This window comes from Chiroxiphia lanceolata, chromosome 6 (assembly GCF_009829145.1).
Source record: "Chiroxiphia lanceolata isolate bChiLan1 chromosome 6, bChiLan1.pri, whole genome shotgun sequence".
In the NCBI taxonomy this organism is placed as follows: Eukaryota; Metazoa; Chordata; class Aves; order Passeriformes; family Pipridae; genus Chiroxiphia; species Chiroxiphia lanceolata.
The window spans coordinates 3343276-3365625 of record NC_045642.1 but is presented as its reverse complement, the minus strand read 5'-3'; the positions used below and the strand labels follow the sequence as shown (position 1 = coordinate 3365625).

Genomic DNA, 22350 nt, shown 5'->3' with positions numbered 1-22350 from the left:
GGAGTGCAGATTTACTGACTCCATTTTTTTACATGGTGATTTGTCTTTCTGGGTCTTGACATTGGGACTTGCAAGCACAGAAGGAAAAACAACCAAGGCAGCAGTCCCTGTCAGTGTTGTTTGTTTTTTCTTTCTTGGGTTAGAGGAGCTGTTGTAGCGGAAATGAGAGCTGGGAAAAGGTAGGACTCCAGAGCTTGTGAAAGAAAACTGCACAGGTTTTAGTCTCCTACAAAAGCTGGGTGCAGCAGTGCTTGAGGGTCAAATCTGAATGGGTTTTAAATCAATTCCTGAAGCTTTCATATATTTCATAGTATGCTGCAGCGTTGCCTCTTACCTAGATTAGAAAGTAAAAGAAAAGGAAGTTTGTTCTTTGTTTATTTTGCCCCTTTCTGTATCGTACAAAAAGCTAGACCTTGAAAATTTTTGAAAATCTTCCTGTATGCCTGGGAATTGCTTTCCTATCCATTGTTAGAGAAATGATACATAGGCAGAAAGGTTTGTGTACAGTATGGAGTATCCAAGACCAACTCTAGAACTTCTCCTCTGCTCATAGAATTTCTTAAAGCTGATAATATCAGAGTCTGTGTTGGTGGATTTTATGCTGTAAATTAAAGATTTTCTTTCTTACTTTCCACTTAGTAAACTCTGATTCTTGTATTCTGACAGGAAGTTGTGTTACATGTCTACAAGGTAATTGTGTTCAGTCATTTTTACATTTTTAGAAAGCTTTTGTAAATCCTATATTCAGAATCTAATTTACTGTGCAGTGTTCCTTAATAGACTGTTATGTCTCTATAGAATAAATGTACTATCATAAAATATTTTCTAACTAAGAATGAATCTGTTTAGTGATATTTTTTTCAAAGGTGACTCCAAATAACTTTGATTTAGAAAGGAGGCAAAAATCATTAAGTGACAAGTTGCCTGTGAAAAACGATTTGTCAAAACAGTGTTTAGCTAACTTGTACATACATTGGTTTGGGAGCCCAGCATACATTTTTCACGTTAACAATATACTGTAATGGTTTAATGTACCATAACAGTTAAAATTAGCACATTAGTAGGGTTCTTTCTTCTGCATCAGCTTATCATGATAATACAGAGCACCACACTGCATGGCTTGCTTGCACAAAATTTATTAAGGTGCTATGGAAAAGTTTTACCATTAAAACCTGAATAGCCTTGAAAACTAAGAAATGAAGTAGCGAGGGATTGGTTTAAAATTTCAGTGAAATCGAGTTAATGAACTTGTGTTGATATGTACAGTCATGCTTGTCTTCTACCCTATTCAAGAGCAGTGGCCATGGGACCTCTCATAATATCTGAGGCAAATTACTTCTCATTACAGCCAAAAAGGATGGAAAAGAAAATTGTATCTCAAGGGATTATTTGCTTCCATTTTGATTCTGTTTTCTTGTCTGCCTGCATTACCAAGCTCTCTATGCACTTTGAGAGTATTTTGGAAACGAGCACATCTTGGGTGGTCTGTTTTCTTTCTTTTCTCACCCACAAAATGTGACTGGTTGCTAAAATACGTATGATCAGGTACTTATGGCTGTATGTTTGTTTATAGAGGCACAGACTGGAGTGTTTGAAGAGTGAAGATCTTGATCAGTGATATGATGGTTAGCGTGTCCTGGCAGCAATCCTTTTGCTGTTGGCTATACTTTGTTGATAGAAAATAGCATAAGGCTTTGCAGTGTAAGCAAGTTTCTGGTCAATATGGTTGTTTCAACTATAGCCACACTTTTCCTTGGAAAGGAACTATGTGGAGGGGGGAAGTGAAGTTCTGCCACTTTTACTTGTGTTAATTAGTAGTTTATGCCACAGAAAATTTCAACAGAATGAATAAGATTGCAAAGTCCTATTCCAGGTGTGAAAATGAGATTGTTTTCGCAGATTGACAGGATACATGAAAGAACTAATCCCCAAAAATGTAAAAACAGACTTTTTTTTGGTCCTATATATGTGGGGAAAGAATATGGACTCTCCTTGCTATTTCCAGTGTTCTTTTAAGTTACTTGATCTATAAATTAATAATTTATTTCCTTCCTACTTTGTGTTGTTATAATGGGAAATGAGATTTATGTACAGGTTTTGCCTTGCCTGTCACTAAATGTTCCAGTTTTGAGCCTTCATCTTCTGAGAGCAGATGTGGGAAAGCAAACGAAACCTGAGGGGAGTATGGGGTATTTGAGCCAAGCAAGGACTTAAATAATATAAAAATAATCCATATGCAAAAGTCTTGTAATAAAGTCCAATTGTTTTGGACATGTTCATAATTTTTAAACCAGACTGATTTTTCAACACCTAAATAGCACATTGATTCTACTTGCTAAGAGAAATTTCACATTAAAAATGAATATTTTCTTCTGTGCTTTGCATAGCCACGTACATGCTGATCTTGCATTGATATGAGCAAGTCCATTTGAACTCCATTAAACTGAAATATTTTCTTAAGCTAACTGAGAGCTGACAATGTAGGAGCATTTGTCTGGGGTTTTTTCCTTCCCCACCCCCCCAGTCTGGTTTGAGGCTGAAGGAGTGACAGGGGCAAAACATGTTACACTTACAGCTTTTTATCCTCAATTTTCTGAGAACGTTGGCTGTTTGTTCTGACTTTAAGGAATGCAGTCAGTGACAAGAAGAAAAACTGCCAAAGGGATGTTCTCAGAAAATTAGCTCTATTAAAAGTTCAGCTGAAAATGAGTGCAGTGTCCAAGCCTTTTCTATCTGATTAATGACTAAAACTTTTAAATAATAAATGCCGTAAAATAATAAGAAACCGTCATTTGCATAAAGAACGAAAAAAAATGAGCAAACTGAGTAGCAATTAGGAATTTATGTTCATGCTTTGGTTGATTGGCTTTTTTGTCAAGAATCTTCCATTTACCAATTTGGGCTGCTCTTAATGGGGACATCCTTTTTATGTGTGCTAAACGGAGAACAGCGGTAGCAGGACGTAAATAGGGTGTTCTTCCCTTTTGCATATGTATAAGAGATTAAGTTGGCTTTGTGCAATGTGAACAGGTCTGTACTACTGAGAACATGAATAATGTTAGTTTCTATAATTGCTAACATCTGGCTTTCCATAAATCTGTTAAATTACATGGAAACAGAATTAGATTTCAGTGTCATAAGTAAAGCAATTAAATGCAACTCTGTAGGCAATATGGCTTTATATTCATCTATGAAATCCTTTTAGTTTTGAACTGTGAAAGCTACCCTTCTAATCTGTACTGTGATTCTTCTGCATCCTATATAGATTATATTCAAGGAACTCTTAATGTGATGGGGAAGACAATATTGATGATGCTTGGTGAAACCACCAAAGGCAGAGTGAATGCTTCATTTATACTTTTGTTTTCAACAAAAAACACAAGTCAAAGTCTATTGAAAGGAAAATGGGATATCTTTAAGAATGTTTTAAGTTTTACAGTAACTATTTGGATACAATTCATTAGATACCAGTTCATTTATAGCTCTCTTCATGTCAGTCATCATGGTTGTTACATCCTGTGATATTCTGGCACTTGTTAAACAAGTTTTTAGTTCTCTTAGTCCTGTACCTTTTACACTACTGATTTCAAGTACCAAATAAGGGTTAAGCTATGCATTAGGGCAATACTATTCTCTTCTGGCAATTAAGACAGTCAGGACAGCGAAATACTCCTTTTTTAGGCAAGTCTGAGTGACGAGCAATTGAATCACGCTTTCAGGCCACTGGGAGCATTTCTAACAAAGGACTGGCCCATAGGTTAGCTCAGGAGCAAAGCCCTTCTGCAGTGGAATTGCCTCCAGCAATTGCCTCCCTTTGGGTGCATAAGCACAAAGAGGAACAGCTCTGGTGGCCTAGATCTTCCACTCTGTCATGCGTTTAGTCAAATCCGAAGACACGACCACATTTACACTTGCTCCTGGACTATTTATGAATTGAAATCAGCAATTGTACTAACCTGATCAGACTGAATTTAGTGATTTGATTGTTAGAGAGAGTGTCCTTTTCTGATGGAGAGAATTGTTAAAGTCTTTTTAAGAGATGACATTTTGAGGAGATGACTCATGAACCCATGGCACTTGTCCAAAAAGTAGGGCAACTGGCCATCCCATCCCACCTAAATTAAACTTTAGGTAACTTTTCTTTATAAATTCTGTTGAATTTTGAAATGTGTTATTTTAGAGAGGAGTTGAAAGTCCTGTTGGGTAATGTTGAACAGTTCTAAATTTCACACTAGCATTAAGGTAATTTTAAATGGTAAGTGTGATGGTTCTTCCTTTTAATTTCTGATTGCATCTAATACTATTCTGGAATTTTCATGACAAAAACTATCACATACATCTAAAGATTTTCCTCCTCAGCCTTCTTTCCACTGTTACTTAACAGTTTTCATTGTTTATGTTGGGACAAAAGATATCCAGTAGTTTACTGGTATTTTATCTGGACAATCTGTCAATATATTGTTTAAGAAAAGTCCAAAGTTATTTTCTGAAAGAAATGCCTGTTTTTAACAGCGTGCTGCAAAATCTCATAGCTTTCACTGCAAGAAAAAGAACACTGCATGAACTCCCCAGATAAATTCATATTGCATAATTATATTTTACCCCCCAAGAGCAATTGTAATGGGATACTGTAATTATCTTTTTTCTGGTGTATAATGATTTTATCTTGTCACCTATTCTTTGTGTCATTGCAAAATCATACTGCATAGCTTTAAGACTTTTTTTCTGTATCAAGTGCATCTGATTTCTTTTTTTTTTCTCCCTGCTCCCCCCAATTCACTTATACTTCTAGCAATGGGAAAAGGATGCAACTGACTGCTTTTATTACAGGAAATGTTGCTCATGCTAGGAACTTATCAAGAGTAGTGCACCACTATTTTGATGTAAAATCCAGAACAGAGAATGGCCTAGTTGACAAAAGGTCACTCTGAATGATCAGTAGTTACCAGTCACTGGGAAATCAGTATATACTCTTGTCTGAAGTTTCGAGTTTGTCTCTGATATATGGTTCGACCAAGTATGTCAGACTCAGCATTTATAATTAAGCCTGATGGAGATAGTTTAAGAATTCTTGGTGGAATCAAAGTAAATGCTGAAGAATAACCTAAAAAACATCAGTATTTAATGTCTGGCAAGTAAATATGAAAGGTATAACCCCTCATCCACCAGCAAGACAGATTAGCAACGATTACTTAATGCAGAAATAAAACTTGCCACGTGAGAAAAGTGTCCAAAGCTTTATAAATCCGCTGTTTTGCAGATATTGATGAGTGTGCCTTGAAGACCCACACCTGTTGGAATGATTCAGCCTGTGTGAACCTGGCAGGAGGGTTTGATTGCCTTTGTCCATCTGGACCATCTTGCACTGGAGACTGTCCCCACGAAGGCGGCTTCAAGCGGAACGGGCAGGTGTGGACCCTGAGAGAGGACAGATGCTCCGTTTGTTCCTGCAAGGTGAGATCCAGCTGGTCTGGGCTTCAGGAGTCCTTTAATTCTCTGGGCTCGTGTCAGGAACCCAGTATTGCAATGCTACTGATATTGGCAAAAATATTAGCCTAAGCCTAAGACACTGAGGCAAAAGGTAAGCTCTGCTGTGGGCACTGAAGCTGGGATGGGGATATTCTTCTGGGAAGGCATTTCTTTTCTTATTTTGTGAATATATACATAGCTGAATAATGGCTAATGCTGCTGAACTTCTGCTGTGTCACTCTATAGGCCATAGCATCTCAGAGTGTGCCTTGAAGAGGGTCTTGCATTACCCTTTAACACAACGTTCCAGCACACTTACTGGAAGTGCTGAAAACTGGTTTTAATTTCTCTTTGATGAGGATATGCATCTCTCAGTACTGCAGTCAGCCAACTTCCTGTTGGTACTATTTCCCTTTCCTTGGAATACATGTGAATTAGCTGTGTGAGAAGACAGGTCTGAGCATGAGTCAAAGGTTAGAGGATCCAGCAGCAGGCACTTAATTTCCTCAAGTGAAGAAGGGCAAAGGCCAGCTTTTTCCCCCTCGTCCCAGCTTGGCTGTGTTGGCAGCTGTCCCATTTGAGCAGTGCAGCTCCCTCTGCATCTTTGGAAAAGCCAGGTCTAGTATCAGTAGATCTACCTTAGAGTTAATACTTAGATCAGGGGAAGGAGGGAGAGTGTGTTTTTTGGTTTGGTTTGGTTTGTGGTTTTTTTCCCCTGGAAATTATCAGGGTTTTTTCTGACTATGGTAACCAAGTTAGAAGAACATTTGGCTCTACTTTCTTGATTTTCACCAGTTAACAGAGGAATGCTGTCATTGAAATCAGAAGAATTTGAGAAGTGATTGGTCTTTTATGGCCCCTTTGACCTGATTCATTCATAGCATGGGTAAAGCTGTCCATAGGCAGAGCACTGCAGGTTCCTGCATCAGGGCAAGTAAAATTAGATTTTGACCACTGTGAAAAGCTCCATGTCTCAATGCTTAGGAGCCAGAGAAGCATGAGGGAGTTTGAAGGGGGACAAAGAGGAAGAGGTGTTTCAAAGTTGCAAGAAGCTGAAAGCCTCATAATTTCTGTTTTGCAATGGTGTAGCAGAAGGGAAAATAAAGACTTCAGATGAATAGAACCTGCAAAGTACACTGCTGGATTGGGCTCAGTAGGGAATATGTTCTTGTTAGTTGCTATATTTTTTACTTCAGGTAGCCTCAAGCTCCCTAAAACTCCTCCTTTCAGAAGCTGAAGTGTACAACTCTACTGAATATATATCAAGCTTTTATGGTAATCTTGGGGAACTGGCAGGCTTACGAAAGGATTTCCAGTCAACAGAATAAACAGTTTAATATATGTGAAGACATCTGGTCTGCCTTTGCAGAATTATAACTATTAGTATTCCCATTTCAGATTGTTTGTAATTTGTTTTATTTGCCATTGCACGTGTTTCTTATGTTGAATGCTCTTATCGGTATATGAAAATAAACACATGATTAACTAGTACACAGATAGTCTAAACTAAGCCTGACACTGTTTGTTGCTATGACTCTTCCTTTGTATCTTCTTCAGTTTTTATCTTGGGAATTACCATTTGCATTTAATTTTGTTTCAGTAGCTGCCTGTTTCAAGAGGGAAAAGAGAGAGAGCTCCTCCTCTATCACATCTCAGGCAGACTGTAAAGTCTTCACTCGGTGTTTATTAAAATGTATTTTTATATGTTGGAAGTGATAGCTGCCAATACACCATGCTGCTTCTCAGGCCTATCCTTTTCATGCAATTCACAGAGACCTGGCCCTGCTTGATCTTTTGCATCCTGCTCAGTTTGCAGTGAGGAAAAGAGTAGAGGGTAACTAAACCCTTCCTTATACTACTTACTTGAACTTTGAAATGATCCTACTTACTTGTTTTATCCAGGAGACAAATCAGCATTTCAGTTTTAAAATAAAATGGGCTTTTCTTTTGCTATAGTTACTCTAGGAAAGGTCAGGTGGATATATTTTGTGCATTGGCTGAAACACATAGATATTATCTTGAAAATATTTTAGCTTATAATAAATGTAAAGGAAATTAAATACCTTACATAACCTTACTTAATGAACTTCAAAGTTATTTGTGAAGTAGGATACTATGGAAGATAAGATATTATATTGTTTCAGTTATATAATGAAGCAAAGTATCATTATTGAAGCACAGGATGTTTCAGTGTTTCACAGGACACAGTTTCCTCAAAACATCCTAGTTCGTCTGAATGTATTTGAAATTTACAAAATCAGAAATTCTCAAAACTATAAGTTAACCTTGTACCTTAAGTATATTTGGTGTGTCTTGTATAGGCATCTTCCCAAATTCTTGTGGATTTAACAGGGCATCAAATTTAAAGCTGGTAGAAATTTGAAGGGGAGGGGGAGCTGTTGCACTCTGCCATGAAAAAAACCAAGCCTGGTTGTAAACTCTGGCTATATCTGGGCTTTTGAACCTGTCCTCTGATTAAGACAACCCTGTATGAAAAAAGCCTGGGAGATGCACACAGCACTGGGAGCAGGGAGATGTGCCGAGCTGATGTGTGTTCCTGAGGATGAGAACTGTTTGCTGGTTTGGTTTTGGAAGGGTCTGATTTCTCTCCAAACTGGATCTGGGGCCCTGTGGAAACTTGAGTCACCCTTAACATGTGTGTGTCACCCTTGTGTGTCAGTTCTACCTTTGATAAGAACAAAGTTCATACCACCGGTGCTTTTGAAGCATGTAGAACTGATGCAGGGAGGAAGGTGGGGAGGAAGAGGTAGTAATGAGATGATATTAATATGTTGTTACTCACCTAAAGAAAATAAAGTTTTCCCTATATATTTTTTAATTTCCTACATATTTCTCATGGCTACTGGAGAGCTGAAAAGATGTACGTGGCATGTTGTAGCCTAAGAGGCTTTATGTCACTGCAGTATAGGGATAAAAAGGTTTTTTGAAAGGTATAGAGCTAATGAAGTTGTAGACAAAACACAGAAGCTTAGACACTAAAGAGAGTAGCAGTGTATTATGATTATCAAAAGTTCTCTGGCAAACTCATCAGGCTTTGTCAGTGTTCTGAGATATGGAGAGTAAAGGCAACGTAAAAGATGCTCAGGGAAGCACAGAACTACCAACACTGTCACCAGCCAAAAGGGCAAATCTGAAAACTAATCCTGAAAGCTTAGAAACTGAATTGGATCTAAGCAGACAGGCCATTGTTAGCCATTATTAATGAGCACAGAAGAGGAGACTGCCACGGTGAAGGTTCCTGGATTCCTGGCACAACCCCACATGCCTGGAGCGGGTGCTCCTGGCAGAGCTCTTGCGCTACGCTGACTTTGGATGTACATCTGGACCTGGCCAAACCTGTTGCTAAGGAAATGGGCCACTGCCATTCTTCCTTAAGATTTACTCGAATTGCTGAGTAAGGAAATAAAGCTTTTTTATTCCTCTTCCCACAGCTAAAGCAGCAATCTAGCCACTAGTACTGAATCCCTACTTATCCTAATTTGATACAACACTGAATAAACCCTGCCTAGTGACATGTGCCCTGCAGTTGGCAAAAGCAGTTCAGATTCATGTTAACCTGGCATGTTTTCTACATTTCTGTAATTCTGTGTTCTCTTCAGCTTTACTTGTTAGGCTTAAGAATTAATTTTAATTATTCTTACAATAGCATGCAATATTCTAATCCATTCAAAACTGTGATGAAATGCAGCGGTGACAATGACTGACATGGGTATTGTGACTCCCTGGTGCTAATTTTGTACATGTTGCATTGTGGCCAAGACTGGCTTTGCTTTAAAATAAGAGCCAAGCACACATCCCTACATCAAATCATAAGCAATCAACCCCATGCTACATGCTGAGCAACCTGGTCTAGTGGAAGGGTCTCTGCCCATGGCAGGGGCATTGGAACAAGATGATCTTTAAGGTCTCTTCCAACCCAAACCATTCTGTGATTCTATGCTGTGGTTATGGCTGTTTTGTCTGCCTGTGGAAAAACCATCCTGGGCTACTGTCACTCTTTTTAGAAATCACTTTTTTAAGGGATCAGAGGAAATTAATTCCCTTGAATTGAAAGGTATATCTGTATTTACTGTCAATGAAATTTGGTTCCTTCTGACATCAGATATGGTTTTATAGACTCAGAGCACGATTCTGATGAAAATAGGAAAAACTGCGATGAAATGAATGGAGTTGTTTCAGGAATTGTATAGTTGTGATCCAGAGCAGAATATAGCTTCCTTTGCCTCACAGCTCTATCTTTAAATTGGCTGCAGTGGATGCTTTGCTTGGGTAAGGAGTAATCAAATAACTAGCAATGACTGCAAAAGGAGTTAATGTCAGAACTTTTCCATAATCTCCTCACTGTTAGTTGTGACTTCAGTTTCCAGCCTGCATGTGGCATTTCTCTATGATGTCTCACCTACAGGAAGGGATGTAATTTCAAACATGATAGTCCATCCAAATTTCATAACTAAAATTAGAATCAGTTTGGTTTTCTGTGATGCAAAGATAATATATCCTTTTCTCTTTACATGCAGAAGCAATTCTTCTGCTTATCTCAAACAGTTCTGTTCAATGGTCTTTAACAAAATGAGCCATTCAAAGCTGTAAGCAAATATTTAGCAGAATCATATTTTGGAAAGCCTATGAAATCCAGGGCCTCTGAAATACATGAACTGAATTATAATGGGTGATGATGAGTCCATTTGTCTTTAAGCTGGTGTACTGTGGTCCAGATGTGGGGTCAGAATAAAGAACAAGTAGTGCTACTGTGACTTTGTTATATTTTACTCTGATAAAGTTAAAGGGGCCACTTTTATTCAACTTATTTTCTACCTTTATTCAACTTATTTTCTTCATAGCGGTACATTCAGTCAAAGTAATGCTAAATAAATGTTATATGTATTAGAGTGACAACTGCTTGAATGGTTTGTTGATGAAACCAATGAGATATGAAATTCCTTCCCTATATTTCTGAGATACTGACTTGTTTTAAATTCAGTTAGCTGGAGACAGGCAAACTGTTCTGAGATTCAGGCAGTATTGGATCCATGCACTGACAGAGATTGGGATAATACTGGTATTTGTCATATGACAACAGGCAAGATCCAACCCTTATCAGCGGTATCATTGAATACACTAGGAACTTAATGTTTCCTGATATGCAGAGATGTACCCTTTGCTCTGTACCCCCGCGACCTTATCTGGGTTGCTGTCTGGCAGTCTGTGGTTGATGTCAGGGAAATGTGTCCTTGCAGGACGGGAGGATTTTCTGCCGGAGGACGGCCTGTGACTGCAAGAACCCCAGCGCTGACCTGTTCTGCTGCCCCGAGTGTGACACCCGAGTCACCAGCCAGTGCCTCGACCAAACCGGGCACAAGCTCTACCGCAGTGGGGACAACTGGACCTACAGCTGCCAGCAGTGCCGCTGCCTGGTATGGGAAAAGCATTTTGGATAGGAATAATAATAATAATAATAATAATAATAATAATAATAATAATAATAATAATAATGATTATGACTTGTAGCAAAACATATGTGCAAGCAGGCGCATGGCTCTTTCTTCACCTGCTTTTCGAACTGGGGATGATGACGAAGTGCTTACGGAGCCCCAGAGAGCTGAGAGCTACATCATCAGTTTTCCTCTTTCCACTGAATAAGTAGGTCAAATGAGCAAAATGAAAAGCTTGACAAAAGCTTGGAAACCATGGCACTATATTAATGACAGCATTGGTCTGCTTTTGAGAACTTCTATAAGGTTGTCTGATCTTTAAATTACTTTTTCAGATTTTTTTTCTCATGTGATGGATTTGGTTGGGGAAGTTTCAGGTTTTAATTACATCAACTGATGTGAATGTCTTAGCAAAATGGAAAATGAAATCCTTTTTTTAATTTATTTTTTTTTCCCCATTCAGCAAATGCTGGAAACACCAAGGGCCAGTACCACTTCGTAAGTTAGAAAAAAATTGACCAAATAAAAAAGGCTAAAGAAAACTGAAATTACTAGAAGAACATGCAAAATAAAGAACACTTATTTTCTCGTTAGACACTGTAGATTGTTTCCTTAAAGCTTTAAGTTTTCCACAGATACACTAATTAGTGCATCAGTGAAGTTCATTAAAATTATCAGCTTTCCATTTATAGCTGTGTGTGTAACGTAGTCGTTATGTATGATACTAATCAAGAGGTGTCTGAGCATCAGGAAGGAAATTGCATTCAAAGCTAAGTTACTGTTACAAGATAATTATCCATAATGCACAGAGTAAGTATTGAGGTTGTGGCTAACAGTTCTTTGCCTTATTTTATGATGGGGATAACATAAAGAACTGTAAGACAGTGATGCTCTAAATCAGTGCTACCTGTAAGGTCCTGTGTAATGTGTGATGTTCTCAACATCTGAAGTGTTTACAGAGTAGCATAATGCAAGTTATTGAAACCCTTCACAGGTTAAGTTTAGACACACAGAGTACTCTGCAGAAGTGACCTGATGTTTCTGTCTTCTCAATGTCTTTAGCTACTAAACTGCTTTGGTTTTGGTTGTTCGTTTGTTTTTTTTCACAAAGCTAAATAATAAAATAAGTCAGTGGAACATAAATGGTATTGCTCTAGCAATTCCTTTAGGAGTCAATATTGTCTGCTGTGAGTTAGATCGGCGTTCGATGCTTGTCAAACATACTAACCTACATCTATCTGCAGTGTTAATTTTCTATTTAAATGCTTGCTGTGATCCCACAGAGGTGTTTATGTGACCAGGAGTAGAAAGAGTTCATGAGTCTGCAAGGCAATCACCACAAAAATTATAGTTTGTGGAAAATATTGGAACCCAGTATTTAACCCTGTCTTCAAAATCCCCAGAGAACTCAAGTTCTCATGCTATGATGATAACAGTGTTGTTGTTTAGTCAAGAAATAACCTAATGATAATCTGCTACATTTAGGAAACTTCAGCTTAGTATTCAAATGTGAATTTTTATGATCAACCAAACTGAGATCTGATCTGCTGCAATTTTGGCAAAACAAAACTTTTCCATTCAACAGGATTAAAAGTTTCTTGGTAACTCATAGATGGCAACAAATTCAATGAGATTTGCTTCAATTTTTATAGGAAGGAGAGGTGGATTGTTGGCCTCTTCTGTGTCCGAGTCTAAACTGCGAGTACACGGCCATCTCAGAAGGAGAGTGCTGTCCCCACTGTGTCAGTGACCCCTGTCTGGCTGACAACATCACCTATGACATCAGGAAAACCTGTCCAGATGGCTATGGAATCACAAGGCTTAGTGGTGCTGTATGGACAATGGTGGGATCTCCTTGTACAACCTGCAAATGCAAGGTACGATGGGCTGGGTACAATCACTGTGGAAATGTACATCCTGAACAAAACGGGGTTTGTTCATGGACAAAAAATTGGGTTTGTTCAGGAACAAAACAAAATTTGCCCTTGGAGGCTCACATTAAAGTCTTGGGGAAGTAAATGAGATCCAAGAGCCTACAAAAAACCCACATCTTTTCTGTGTTGTAGAGTGGAAACAAAACAATTCTCTCCTTGCTGAAAATGTTGAGCACAGATATGTTAATATCCCAGTGCAGCATTCTGTTGGAGTGCCCTTCAGGCATTCTCAGTATGAATCTAGACGAACATTTCAATAATTGCCTGATGTGGATGTTCGTGAACATGCATATTACAGACCTGGTAAGCTGAGGCAAAAACTTTTATTAAAGTTTCACCAGCAAGTCCACAAGTAAAAGGGCACTGCAGCTCACAGATGAAGCCACTCCCTCAACAGTAACAGGAAGAGAATGTCAGTTTCTGTTTCCTGATCTCATCAAGATGTGTTTAATCCAATGCCTCTAATGCAGAAGTGCAGTCTGTCTCCTTGGCTTTGTGCAGTGATGACCCCACTGTGCTAATATCAGAATTATGAGAATGTTGTTTTGAGTTTTATAAAATGTTCTTTTCACTGTGGGAGAGCAAGCTATTGCCCCAGGGCTTTAAATTATTGAAAGTAGCTTTCCTGCCATTTTTAAATTATTTTTTTGGGCTGATTTGTGTTGGATTAAAAAAAAAAAAAAAGGTAAAAAAATTACTCATTTGGACTTTTAGTGGTTGTAATTTTTTATTACATTAGATATATTACATAAGATAGCTTTATAAATGACTGGATGTTAGAGAAAGATATTTAACAAAGGATTACATTCCAAAGCTGTATGGTGTGTGTGTGTTGTCCCCATCTCCCCCACATATGCCACGAGTCAAGAACCTGAACTATCTGCTACTTTCAAACAGAAACCTTCCTTTTGTGGATCACATCAAAACTCTGCCGCAGGTGGGCATGGAAGGCTTAGATAAAGTTATTAAAAAGCAAAGCCTTGCTGGTGAGTCTCGAGGTACAGAAAGGATTCCCTTGCTTTCTAAACCCCTTCTCAGAGAGGAGTCTATGTGCAGATAAACCCAGTTTTAGCCTTGGATTATGTTAATGGTTTAAATTTAAGGAATTACAGAGGTGCGATTGAACAACTTTTGTCCTGTAGGTTTTAATGATTGGCAAGATGAGAATATTTATATAAAATGAATAATTTATTTTATACAAATGATCAGACCAAAAGATCTTAATCAGAACTATTACTACACAGTATAAACACTAAAAATCTACTAGTAGAGTATAATATAGCATAAAGTAGTAACAAAGCAATTCTTGAAGCAGTTATATTAAAGCTAGCAAAAAGAAGTAATTATTAAGTAGAGATCAGATGTGACTCACCCATACCAATGCTCATGGGGAGATCTCTTTCTCTCAACATGGAGGAGTAACCTTGGAGGGCATCCCCAGCCAAGGGAGGAATCTCCACACATGATGTGTATTCGAAGTCTGGTGAGCCAGGATGGTCTTAGCACACTTTAACACCAAGACAGCACCCTGGCACCAGCAGTTTATAGCTTGCATTGTGTTGGATTTTAGGTTTTATCAGGGGTAGGCTCTCCTGCCACAAACTCTTTCCATTAACTTTCTTCCATGAGAGAAAAATCCAGTCATCTTTGTTGCCATTGCTGTGCTGTATTTTGTTTTGGGGACCTCATCCAGGTTTCTAGTTCCTGTGTAGTCCAGGCTGGTTCAGTGCTATTTGTTCAAGTCAGCCTCCTCAAAAAGCCACCACTGGGAGCCACGGCGACCCCTGGGGTGATGGAATCAGGTTTTTGTAGGCAGTGGATGTGTACTTCTACATGCCACCAGCCCCTTTGCTCTTCGTGACTTGACACCTTCTTGTTTGTCTGTGCAGAATGGGAACGTCTGCTGCTCGGTGGATTTAGAGTGTCTCAACAACAACTGACCTCGTCAGACTGGACTGTGCTGAGGGAGGAACACTGATGGAGTTAACACCTGAAAGGAAGTCGTGTGCATTGGCATTTTATATACAACAGACAATTACCAAAGTCTCCGAACGAGGAAGGTGTTTGGGAGTTGCCTTTGGGACCGATCACTATGCTCATCCTTGTCCGGGTGACTCACAGTACAGCGCATAGAAGTCAATGGTTGCTAAAAGTTTTCAGTGTTGTAAATTACACACTTTCCTGTCAAGAAATTTGCAAATATGATTAAATTATTTCATGGGTAAACTAATGCTGTACTTTTGTTTTAATTTGTGTACTGACAACATTGATAGAATTCAGCTCTTCTTACTTTGAATCTAGATTTTACAAATAAGGCAGCCTGTCGTGATTTTTGTCCCATGATATCACATACTTAGTTCCAAGGTCCCTGTTAGATGTATTTATGAAAATATGTATGTATGTACAGTCAAATTGCATAGTACTTATATTTCACAGCTGTCCAACATTTTAAAGCATTCAAAGGTATGGACAGAATGGAAGTAGTCAAAATAAGTCTGTCTTAGAAAAATTATAAAATTAAATGCCATGAACTTAATGAAATGGCAGAAAAAGCACTTTCTTCTCCAAATGTGCAGAGCAGCAAGACTCCTATAGTGAGAAATGGAACTAAAACCACATTCCATTGCCAATTCAATACATATTCAGGAAAGAATCACCGGTCATTACCAGTATTCCATTGAGTATAGTTCCTCTGGATTATACAGTGATACAACAGAGACCCTTAAGATGATGTAATTTAAGTTGACTAGGGTAGAATTTGCTTGCATTTGTAGCATCACTGATGAGTTCAGAGTCTTTCCTTTTTTTGTGTTTGCAGTAATAATGATGTCTGTCATACTCAGTTACTGCTCCCACAGTGAAAATGTGCAGAGGCACCTGTACCAGTAACATGCGGGACAGGAGGCCTTAACTTCCATTGCTTGGTAACTTCCATTACCCAGTTAACAGCTCAGAAACAGATTTTATCTTTTCATATTTTATGACATTCAGAAATATTTAGTTTTAAATTTACTGCATTGTTGAGTACCTAAGTTTAGACAGAAATATAAAGTAAAACTCCTAGCCCCATATCGAGGTTAGAGTTTAGATTCTCTTCAACTAATGTCTATTTTTTTTCATGAGGCTAGAAAGTTTGTGACATTAGAACAACAATATATTTCTATGGTGATGCATCTATGGCTTAAATGTCACATTCTTAACGTGTTGTTATGTTTTGTTCTGCTCATTGTGTGGTGTTTTTTTTTCTTTCCTTAAACACACTGAGTGTATGGAAAAGATTGCAAAAATAAGTATAGTGGCTACAGTTTGGAAAGTCTTCATTTGTGAGTTTTTCATAATTTCATGCAGAAAATGTGAAACTGATTAATAAGAATGAAGTGTGACTATACAGTGAAAAAATTAGTCGTCTTTTAAATGAAGTACTATTATGTTTATAAGGGGACAGTGGCAAAGAATATGAAATTACTTTAATCATTCAGACAACTTTATTCCCATTTTTTAAATGGGTTTTGTTTTAGTTAACAGGTTTGTGTGGTAAAGTTAAATTTATTTTCTTAAAATGCCCCATCATTTTCAGCTAATAATGTGTTGATTCTATTTGCATTGCCCTGATGATTGTATAATAAGGGAAAGAGTTGTGTTTTATATGATACTCAAAGGATGTTTGTAAATCATAATGTCAGCTCATTTTGTATATCACATTGTAAAACCCAATGGTAATTCAGTTGGATAGGATATCCAGTGGGCTGAGATATAAAGGGGAATGATTTAAAATTTGTGGGCATCTAAATAAACTCCTATGTACAGATTGCTTTCCCTTAGTTTTATTAACAGGGTTGTAAAACACTGATCAATGTCCTTTCCAGCTCAAACTCATGATGTTGCAAAAAGGAGAAAGAGTGTTTGCCTGGAGATGTTGTAAGAGTTGTAAGAAATATTTCATTTATACTTACTCAAACAAAATCATATATTCCAGTCTATCAATCTGACCAATTTCTGAGGCTCTGTGAAAGGAATTAAGACAGTGCAAGGTCTGAAAATCATTCTTTTCCCGTTTACCTGGTAGTAGTGAAGCCCTTTTCCAGGATGCTTTATGGAAGCTCCAGACCTAAGTAGGATCATATTTAACAGGAGCACTGAAGTTAACATTTTTCCACTGCAGAGACCAATTTTCTTCCAGAGCGCAAATGCAGATTAATTCACTAAAACCCTTTCAGAGCATTTTGTACAGCATTATGTGTCATTAACTCCAGAGTGATACCGCTTGAATTGTTTACACAGAGTCAAAATATTGACACAGACCCTGTTTGTTTATGTTGCATTTTAAGCAGCTGCCCTGACTGTGAGGAACTTTTCCTTATGAAGCAATTTGATCACTAGTCACATCACATTTACCTTCAGAGTATTCAGAAACCCCAGCCCCAGCTCAAAGAGCACATTAAGAAGATTCAATTCCCTGTGTTCCTGTGTGACTAAGGTAAGTAAGAACTTTCAAAATGTCTTTCTTGATGAAATTCCTTATTCCGTGTAAGCATGTGGGCACTACAATGAAAATGCTGAAAAAATAATGCTTATTAAAATAATTCAAGAAAATTCTCCTCTACGTTTGTGAGGTGGTCCTTCTCTCTGCTCGGAAGTACATATACATATATATATGTGTGTGTTATATATATATATACACATAGTGTATATATATATAGTATAGTTTTAACATGAAAGGGACTGCCACTATAACTTCTGTGAAAAGAAACTTGCTGCTAGTTAAGGGACTCGGTCAAAGCTCTCACTATAGGCAATTGGAATTTTGTAGCAATTTCTACTTATTTATCCCCTGAAGGATTATTTTCTCTGTAATCTTCTGATGACAAAAAATGATACGAATGAGAAACAGAAAATAAAAATTCCAGCTCTGGTAAAATGTCTTTGCTCTCCTCCTTTTGGCTCAAAGCTCAGCCTAGGTACGAAACTAGAACCTAGTGTTGTGTTCTGTGAGGAAAGTGACTTCTCAGCTCTGCTCCCTGTGTGTTTGCAAACTCATCTACTGAGCTGAAGCAAATGTTCCTTCATAGTGGTCCCTGGAGTCATGGACCACACTGAGCCAGGCCAGTAACTATTAAAGACCAAAGTTGAACTATTCCCCACAAATGCTGAATAATAGCCTAACTCACAGGAATGTGTGTGGGCTTTATTAGAGCCTCTGTGTTGCCTCAGAGACCTAAATAACAATGGTCTTCCAGTAATGTATCTTCCCCCAAGAGCTGTCAGTGAGTTTTCAGGTATAACTGTGTACAAGGTTTAATTAATAACATCTTTTCAGTCAGATCGCAATCACAACCAAAATATCATCTTTTTTTTTTCTTTTTTTTTTCCTATGTCAGACAATAATCTTTTACAAAACAAAAGGTAAAATGTCAGGAGTGATTATACAAATGGTAGAGTAGATTGTAACAGAATTAAATCATAACTCCTACGAGCAATATGGGAATGTCTCACATCTAATGGTACTTACATAATCATAATTAATGAGGGGTTTTTAAAAGGGCCCCATGATACAGCTTGATGTAAAATTTTAAGTGGTGTTGTGATAAGACATGATTGTTTGAGGAACATATTCTGCCAGCAGAAAAATGTACCTGCCAACAAGCTCCTCTTCCTCTTAAGGTACATCTTTGACGCTCATTGAAATTTAAAGTGGTGTAAGGAAGACCTGTGGTGGAATACATTAAAAACCAAAAGAAATTAAAAATATCCAGTCTGAGGTATCTGAATGTTTCATATCTAATTCTTCTCTGTTACTGGTAGAAAGCAGCAATAATTCTGATTCAGCTGGTCATTGACCTCAGAGGCGTTACTGAACTGCTGGTATTGCATTTAATCTGCAAATATTACTTGCAGGTGCTAACAGGTGCTAACAGGAGTATTTCTTGCTGCTAGCTGCCAGCGGATAGTCCCTCGTATCAATTTTTATCAATAAACTGATGAAAAGGGTCAAATTCAGTTTGTTTGTTTGTTTTTTTAATGAAATCATCATCAGAAGATTGACAACACATGGACACGATATCAAAAGTCATGCCTGGTGGAAAAAAACACAAGCAAACAAACAAACATAAAACAAGGTCCCCAAAACCATATATCTGCTGTTTAAATTCTTTACTGCTACTTCAGCTGTGCAGTGTGAGGGGATGAAGTGAAGTCTTATGGGTGGATTTCTGACTGAGAGCCGAATCTTTGTTTCAGCAGTGCCTTACACTTGAATTATTTTTTTTTTAATTCCTAAATTTGTACACAAAATTGTTTCATTTAAGTGTTCTGATTGGAATTGAGTGGTTTTAGGAAGTAAGCCTTAATATGTTCTCTTTGAGACAGAGGTAGCTACAATAGGATCTGGACTGATTCAGGCTTCTTTTCCCTGTGTGTCTCCCCTGCGAAGAGGAGAAACCACCTTGGGAAAGGGCACAGAGTTACTTGGCCAGAACACTGGTGTTCGGGAGGTACTGGGGGTTGCAGGCAGTGGTTCTACAGGGCTGGATACTATTTTACAGCAGTAGATACAGTAGGTTTTGGTTGTCCTTCTCTCTTCTGTAATTTCTTTCAAACTGGTCATGTCACCTCTACTCCTTGACCTGTCCCAAGGCTTTCTGAGTGCCTGTGTGCTTAGACGTGTACACACGTAGGTCCCCCTCAGTGAGGAATGGCTTAGAGGTTCTGCAGCAGATCATACCCTCACTCAAAGCTGAGACCAGGAGCTTTTCATGAAATTAAACCAGAGCTGAAAAATCCTTTTTTCTAATAATGCAGTTGATTGATTGCTGTTTGATTAAATCTACTTTTCCTCTCACAAGAATTGGAAATGCATTTGATGTAATCCAGGGCTTCTTTACACTAGTGTTGATGGATTCCCTTTGGCAGTATTAAATATGCAGATTTGTTTTCGTACCTGAATATTGTGCAAAATATTCACCCAGGTGCTAGAATGTGTGGGCTTTGCCGCTGTTGTGTCCCCAGACTCCAAGTAGGAAATCAGAATCAGAGAATCACCAAAATATGTTCAGGTAAGCACTAATTTTCAGGGTGAACTTATCTGTGAAAGTAAGCATTAAAGAAAACCAAATATGTATTTTTAAAGTACATTTGCAGCTGGAGAGGTGATTTTTCAGCCTGATCACAGGTTAGTCCTTTCGCTCACATTTGGCTTCCCAGCCAAAATCAGGAAAAAAGTCTTTGAAAGGCATCTTCTGCTGGTGCCTTAGAAATGTCAGAAACACCAGGAATGATCTGCTTCTCTTAGGGTGTGAGTTGGCTAAGGATGAGCTTCTGGATGGAAAAGATAGAAGTAAATGCATAGCAAAACAATCCTTGCCTCAGTGGGCTAATTAGTAATGTCAACAGGTATTACTAAATTGTCTTTTGGGTTTGGATGTATTTTAATTCTACTTACAACAAAAAGTGATTTTTCCTTTCTTTATGGTTTATTCTCTACTTTCCTTGATCATTTTGCTGATCTCCCAGGCCTTCCCATCATGAGAGTCTTACAACCTAAATGGGCACTGAGGAGATAACATGAAAACTGAGTAAAAGAAATATTTGCTTTCATGTCTATAGTAAAAGGAAATTTAGAACAGCAACTGATATTTTTTTCATTCAAATGTCACTCTTTTTGTTTTATACTGGCCATAGCTAGAATTAATGCCTAATCTGGACCTCAGTCTTACAAAAACTCTTGTCATCACTAAAGCAAGGCAGATCAAACCAGTTACCCAAGTTTCAGGCATCTTTTATTTAACAACCTCTCGTTTAAGTGTCTACTCTCTCAGGTATCGAGGGAACTGTATCTCTGGCATTTGAAAGAGTGACTGCAGACTGCCCCTGAGCATGTCTATTCCATGTCCTTTCTGCCTGGAGTTCTCCAAACTGGCTCAGCGGTATTGAAAATTCATTTAGTAAACCAAGAACACGGCTGTATCTGAAGCCAAGTTGATAGACTGGGGGAAGGGAGGACAGGTGAGTCTGTAATTAGATGATTGCAATCTCACATCAATCCTTAACAAAACCTTGGGCATCACCAGGAAGTATTTTGGGATATGGTATAAATCACAAATATTGGCTGCAGTTCTGTATGCCTGTGGAGTTCAGGGGAGTTAAGCTGCAGGTTTCCTATTTCTAAGTATTGCTCAGCATGAAAGTTCAAAGCTATTTCTCTTCCTGAATTCAAGCATTCTTGTAAGATAGATGGGATTATGGTGTGCACATATATATCCTCTACAGTTGGGCAAAAAAGAAATTATCCCTGATGACTTTTTCACCTCTGAGTAGCCATCTCATTCTATGTCAATTGTCAATGCTTGAGATACTATTTACAGAGGAGCTTTTCTAGTGTGAGTAGTACTATTTCAAGAGAAAATAGATAGATGTCATCTATTTCAGGTGAGTTGATCCACTGCAAGGATAGCATGAGAAATGTCAGTCCCACATGTTCAAAAATTATACCCCAGCTGTGCTAAAATTAAGAGCTAACCTTTAGAAAGCTCTGTGTTTGAAAATGTACATTTTTCAATGATTCAGGTGTTTCAGTGCTGAGCTTATATTATCACTGTCAGTAAGACTCTGCATTGCCCTGGACCACAGAGGTCACTAGAAAGGGATGAGCAGTGTCATGAGGGGATAACTGGGGAAAAAAGCTGATGTATGAGCGACTCATTACATGGGCAGATAGTGACAGGGAAAGGGGAAAATCGTTTTAAGTTAAAAGAGGAGAGGTTTAGATTAGATGTTAGGAAGAAATTCTTTACTGAGAGGGTAATGAGGACATGGCACAGGTTGCCCCGAGAAGCTCTGGGTGTCTCATCCCTGGAAGTGTTCAAGGCCAGGCTGGATGGGGCCTGGAGCAACCTGGTCTAGTGGGTGGCACCTACCCTGGTCCCTTTCAACCCAAGCAAGCATTTCCATGATTTCTCTGATGATTTCTCTGGTGTGTGCCTCTCCATGGCTATCTGCAGTGTCGGCTGTGGAGAGCCAGGTTCCAGGGCAGGCTGAGCTGAGAGGCTGTGAGCCGAGATGCCCCCCAAGAGAGGCAGTGTTTGGGCAACCAGTGTGTCTATGGTTGCTGGTCTAAAAGTGTGGTAGTTTGGTCTAGGCCTTCCTTGGTGACCAGTTTGTAGCCAAGGAAGGACCCAGATTTACCCAGTATTCCCTACAATTTTTACGTAAGCCAGACTGTAAGAAGAAAGGAGGAAAGGCCTTTGCCCTCTTTCGTTCCAGCGGCTTGGAGGTGCAGGTTCCCTGCTGTTGAGTCTGCCGTGCTGGGGAGCGAGGCCTGGTAAGGCCTTGTCGGCCTTGGGAGGCGGAGGTTGCTGGCGATCGTTCCAGAGCGACTCTCAGTTGTTCCAAGGAGAGTGGTGGGATATTTCTTTGCTAACTCTTTTAGTGCTAGATATTGGGCTACTAATAGGGATATATATATATATATTATTTTGGTTTTGTTCCTTTTCCCTTCC

General features: G+C 38.6%; 1 protein-coding gene across 1 annotated transcript in view; it reads left to right on the top strand.

Moving 5' to 3' along the window:
* Positions 1-16664, top strand: part of NELL1 (neural EGFL like 1) — a 287217-nt gene extending 270553 nt beyond the window's left edge. Inside the window, 4 exon segments of the mRNA XM_032691544.1 lie at positions 5261-5454; positions 10728-10904; positions 12575-12799; positions 14746-16664. Of these exon segments, the coding sequence (XP_032547435.1) occupies positions 5261-5454; positions 10728-10904; positions 12575-12799; positions 14746-14796 (647 nt within the window). The 3' untranslated portion in view covers positions 14797-16664.
* Positions 16665-22350: the final 5686 nt, after the last annotated feature.